The 5,406-nt window shown below is 37.2% G+C and overlaps 2 protein-coding genes across 2 annotated transcripts; both read right to left on the bottom strand.

Annotated features, from left to right (window-relative positions):
- Positions 1–232: 232 nt before the first annotated feature.
- LOC130945087 (transcription factor RAX3-like) lies at positions 233–2,106 on the bottom strand. The gene is made up of 3 exons (XM_057873753.1): positions 1,622–2,106; positions 1,376–1,505; positions 233–1,191 (listed from the first exon to the last, which is right to left on the bottom strand). Exons 1-3 carry the CDS (start codon positions 1,755–1,757, stop codon positions 486–488), a joined length of 972 nt encoding a protein of 323 aa, XP_057729736.1. The 5' UTR covers positions 1,758–2,106; the 3' UTR covers positions 233–485.
- A 1,152-nt stretch (positions 2,107–3,258) lies between these two features.
- On the bottom strand, positions 3,259–4,164 carry LOC130945566 (uncharacterized mitochondrial protein AtMg00810-like). The gene has a single exon (XM_057874274.1). It carries the CDS (start codon positions 4,162–4,164, stop codon positions 3,259–3,261), a length of 906 nt encoding a protein of 301 aa, XP_057730257.1.
- Positions 4,165–5,406: the final 1,242 nt, after the last annotated feature.

Raw genomic sequence — 5,406 nt, 5'->3', positions numbered from 1 at the left:
CTTCCTAATAATAAATCATAAATGTTTGAAGCTAGTAGTAACAATTAACAAGTAGCAGCTATAGTCAACTTTTCTTAACAAATTCTTATATATATCCAACCAACTACATACGCAACTTCATTCTGGGGAAATATAACCCAAGTCTCAGATTTAAACAGTATTTGTACTTCAATTCTGTTCCATATGCTGCGAAAATTCCACAAATAAACAACATAAAAAGTACGAGTTTCAAATTAATTAATGATTCTCCGTAAATATTACAACCAACTGATACACAACAAAACAATATAGGATAAAATGCATTGGGCGAAAATGCCACAAAAGAGAGAAGACATATATATATATAAACGAAGTAAGTTTACTATGTATAATAAGGGAATCAAAACGAACTTTCCCTTTTTCTTCAAATGGCTAGTAGTTCAAGTTCAAAGCAAATTGAAAGAAAAAAAAAAGAAAAAGAAAAAGAAATGTACATGGATATGGTGCTATTGCGGGGTGCGGTAGCTGAAATCTTCATGAAGAGGAGGATAAATCAGTGTGGTGTTGCTGGTCTCACACCACTTATTATTATTATTATTAGAAGCACCACCAGTTTCTATTATCTTCTCATCATTAGTTACAGCCAATTCCTCTCCGTAAAAGAACTCCAATCCATCTAACCTTTGTGGATAATTATTAGCAGACACCATGCAACTAGATGATGAACCAATATTATGATGATGATTTTCATAAGAAGGGAATTGATGAAAATTCATGATGACCCCATCATCAAGTGGTGGCGGCTGATAATCCTCACTAAAATTGTTGTTGGAGAATCTTCCTCCGAGCTTGATAAGAAGTTTCCTGAGAGAGTCTTGGTCGTTGAAACTGGGCCCTTCATTGTTACTATTATTATCTTCTGCATATGGCAACGGTGGTAATGGTGGTGGTGGTGGTGGTAGTGGCAGCATAGGCATATGCATGTGTGACCAATAAGTAGCAGTAGCAGATGATGATGATGATGATGAAAAATCCCCGGTAACACTAGTATTATTGGTTGTTGATGCTTGCTTTCTAGAACGTGGTTGTTGGTGGTGCTCTTTGTTATTAGTGCGGTGTTTTCCCAGAAGCTTCTTCTTCAGCTTGGTGTTCCAATAGTTCTTTATGTCGTTGTCTGTTCTTCCAGGCAATTGGGCTGCAATCACCGACCACCTATTCATACACACAACAAAATTAGGGTTCATCTTCTTCATTGGAAATTCAGGTATAGTCGACTTCACGTGAAGTTGATAGCTGAGCCGTTAGATGAAAATTTAGTCAAATCAATCAAATCATTTAACAGCTTTCAGCTATTTTTACCATTAATTAATTAATTAATTAATTAAATTGAGTGTACCTGCTTCCAATAGTAACATAGAGGCTGCAAATGATGTTGTCTTCTTCTTCGGAGAAACCACCGTGCTTGAGATTAGGGCGAAGGTAGTTGAGCCACCGCAGACGGCAACTCTTGCCACATCGCTTAAGCCCTGACATACAAAGCCAGCTAAGTATTGAATCAACTACTTTCAGAAGTCCATGAAAAAGTTTAAAATTCAAAATTAAGTTGTTGCAGAAAGAAACTGAAACAAATAAAAAACAATACCGATCTTTTGGGGCAAAGCAATCCAGTTGCCACCAGTGCCATGTTGTTCGATGTAGGATTTGAGTTTGGAATCTTCTTCTGGGGACCATGGCCCTTTCTTCACGTTTGCTTTGTCACAGCAAGGTGCCCTACCCATCTGATCTGATGATCTTCCTTCTTAATTAGATCAGAAACAGATAATTAATAATCAAGTGTTTAATTATTGTTAACTAATCGCTGTATGTAAAACTGGGGGCGGATAAACATCATTCCAGGAAGTGAGCCTCCTGTAATATATATGAAGAGGAAGGGTAGTACGGTGTGTGGCAGAAAATAAATAAATAAAAACATATATATTGTAAACAGAAAATTCCAGAATTCTAGTATTGCCAGAACAGGGGAATAAGGATTGTTCTTCTTGTCTTTCTCACACCCGAATATCATCGGTTATTCTTCCACATTTTTTTTTTGAAACTCTAGTAGTCTACTCTCCGCTCATACATTATTATCTGCCACACTACTTTATCTTATCAGTATTAGAGTATTGCTATATTTATTTATAGTACTACAATTAATTATTCAATAATAATGATCTCATTATTATTAATAACGTGGGGAATAATTAACTAGTAATAAACTAAAATTATGCTGCACCTCGTGTTTTAAAACATTACACACTTTTTTTCTTAAAATGTTTCTCAAAAAGCACAAAAGTGACAACAAAAAACTTGATTAGAAATGTATTGAAATGGTGTGAAGGGATATATGCGAATAAAGTATTAATTCTTTTATGTCACGAAATTATTTTTTTTAAATTTAAATTAATAGGAGAAAATAAAACAACATAAATAATTATATTTCTAACATTTTTTTTCTCTAACAAGAGTTTTTTTTGGATTTGTTTAGTTTTTATATAGACTTTTATTTATTTGTTTTATATTATCTTTTTATTTTTGGAGTTTACTAATGATTGAATTTTAGACTTTTTAGACATAAAGCACTGATAATATATTATGAAACTACTCATCCTACAAACTTAAATTGATACGAAAAATACAACATAAATGATTATATCTCTAACCCTCGTAAGAAGGGTGTCATTCTATGTTTATTTTTTTCTCCATGAATTTCATATACTGATTATTATTTTCAAAGCAGTAATTTTGAGAAGGGAAAGTATAGATAGACAATAAAAATATTAAACAATGTGAACAATGGATATATTAATGTTCAATTTATTAGGTGTGCAGATGATTATTCTAATATTAAGATTTAGGTGAGTAATTTTAAATGTAGTGTGTTTTACTTGAATTGAACCAATTTTAAGGTTCATTATTCATGTTATTCAAGAAAGTCATTGGTTATCTAGTATAACCCCTTTTCGAGAAAGATAAAAAGATGTATAGACTTCGAATGGCACATCATTAATTGGTAGATGAATAGTATTAGAAACAAGAGACTGAGAGCGAAATCTGAAAAGTGTATTATTGAGTGTGTTGAAAGGTACAATATACAAGGGGGTATTTATAGGTGCTAAATGAATCAAAGTAATAAAGACATAGAATCCTACAATTAATGTACATATATACTATATAAATATAGACGATACTAATTGATCTAAATTGATTCTAATGATTCTCTAATATCCCCCCTCAAACTCAAGTGGGAGCTAAGGAGACCAACTTGAGTTTGGATAACAAAGCCCGAAAACGAGTCGGGTGATGAGATTTCGTGAAGATATCAGCAGTCTGATCCAGTGTTCCAACACCAATGAGATGAACAGCATCAATAAGAATACGTTGCCGAACAAAATGACAATCAATCTCAATGTGTTTGGTGCGTTCATGAAACACATCATTATGGGCAATCTGAATAGCACTGCGGTTATCACAAAAAACATCAGTAGGAGACGACTGAAAAGCACCAGCAGTGGTGTCAGCGAAGGCACGGTATGCAGCTTCTGTACTTGAGCGAGCAGTGAAGGTTTGCTTCTTAGCACGCCAAGAAATGAGAGCGTCGCCAAGGAACAAACAGTAACCAGTAGTGAAACAACGATCAGTGGGATCACCAGCCCAATCAGCATCGGAGTATGCTTGAAGAGTCAAAGAGGAATGGGCAGAAAAATAAAGGCCATGAAATAGAGTGCCTTTGACGTAGCGAAGAATGCGCAGAACTGCCGCATAGTGAGTAGTACGAGGAGCTGACAAGAACTGGCTGAGAACATGAACTGGATAGGCAATGTATGGTCGGGTGACAGTCAAGTAGACGAGACCGCCAACTAACTGTCGATAGAGAGTCAGATTATCCAAAATAGTGCCATCCATAGGGGTAAATCGAACATTAGGCTCAATAGGAGTAGACTCAGTGCGACTATCTGTAATTCCAGCGCGAGCAAGAAGATCTGAAGCATACTTAGCCTGAGAGAGATAGATGCCATCATCTGTGGAAATGACCTCGAGACCAAGAAAATAGCTGAGAGAACCAAGATCTTTCATCTCAAAGGTATGGTGAAGTGAGGCCTTGAGATCAGAGATACCGTCAACATCATTTCCAGTAATGATCATGTCATCAACATACAAAAGTAGAAGGACAACTCCACGTTCGCTTTTACGAATGAAGAGGGCATTCTCATGAGGACTAGAAGTAAAACCAAGACTGCATATGGTAGTGCTAAACTTGTCAAACTATTCACGAGGGGCTTGCTTAAGTCCATAAAGTGCCTTGCGAAAGAGACAAACCTTACTAGAAGGACAAGGATATCCTGGAGGTGGTTTCATATAAACTTTCTATTTCAAGTTCCCATTAAGAAATGCATTCTTCATATCCATCTGACTGAGAGGCCATTTTTTAACTGCAGCAATGGCAAGGAGAGCTCTAACAGATGTAAAGCGAACAACAGGAGCAAAAGTCTCTTCATAATCAATACCATACTCTTGCGTGCAACCTTGAGCAACCAAGCGTGCCTTATAACGGTCAATAGAGCTATCAGAGCGAGTCTTGATCTTGTATACCCATCTACTGCCCACAATTTCCTGATCAGAAGGAGGATCAACCAAATTCCAAGTATGTGCTTTTTCAAGTGCTTGTATTTTTTCCTGCATTGCTTTTTGCCAATTTGGATTTGTGGAGGCTTCTTTGAATGACTTAGGTTCATGTTGATGAAGAATAGTAGAAAAGCAATGATAATCAAGAAGATGGGGAGGTGGATTCCTTACCCGAGAAGAACGAGTGGGAGGAGGAGGCATGACGGTAGGAGCGGGATCGCCGTCCGGTCTGGAATCATCAGGAGATGGAGAAGGCGGAGGAGCAGGAGCCTCGAGGGGTGGACTTGGGGTAGACCCTGTAGTATCATCTCTAGGAAAGAGATCAACATTTGAGTTAGTAAAAAACGGTGACGGAGTAGAAGGAAGGACTCAAAAGAGGAAAAACTAGAGAACATGTGATGCTCCTAGAAGACAACATGACGAGATATACGAATACGGCGAGAGATAGCATAACCAAGAAAACAACACATGCGAGCCCGAGGTTCAAGCTTATTGTGTTCATGAGGCTGAAGAAGGACAAAGCAGACACAACCAAAAATACAGAGGGAACTGTAATTGGGAGAAATACGATAAAGATGCTAAAGGGAGTAGTGTTACCAAGAACAGAAGAAGGGAGTCTATTGATAGCATGAACAGCAGTGAGAACAGCTTCACCCCAAGCACGCTCAGGACAGGAAGAGGAAATAAGCATCGCACGGACAGAGTCAAAAATATGACGGTGTTTACGCTCAGCTCTGCCATTTTGTTGAGAGGTACCAGGAC

This window comes from Arachis stenosperma, chromosome 8 (assembly GCF_014773155.1).
Source record: "Arachis stenosperma cultivar V10309 chromosome 8, arast.V10309.gnm1.PFL2, whole genome shotgun sequence".
NCBI lineage: Eukaryota > Viridiplantae > Streptophyta > Magnoliopsida > Fabales > Fabaceae > Arachis > Arachis stenosperma.
Note: the sequence above shows the minus strand (reverse complement) of the source record. Positions and strands in the feature narration are given on the sequence as shown.

Coding starts and splice junctions, on each gene's coding strand:
- LOC130945087 (XM_057873753.1), bottom strand. CDS start 1,757: ATGGGTAGGGCACCTTGCTGTGACAAAGCAAACGTGAAGAAAGGGCCA. Junction 1,506..1,621: donor TGCTTTGCCCCAAAAGATCG/GTATTGTTTTTT, acceptor TTTGTATGTCAG/GGCTTAAGCGATGTGGCAAG. Junction 1,192..1,375: donor TATGTTACTATTGGAAGCAG/GTACACTCAATT, acceptor GTGTATGAATAG/GTGGTCGGTGATTGCAGCCC.
- LOC130945566 (XM_057874274.1), bottom strand. CDS start 4,164: ATGATCATTACTGGAAATGATGTTGACGGTATCTCTGATCTCAAGGCC.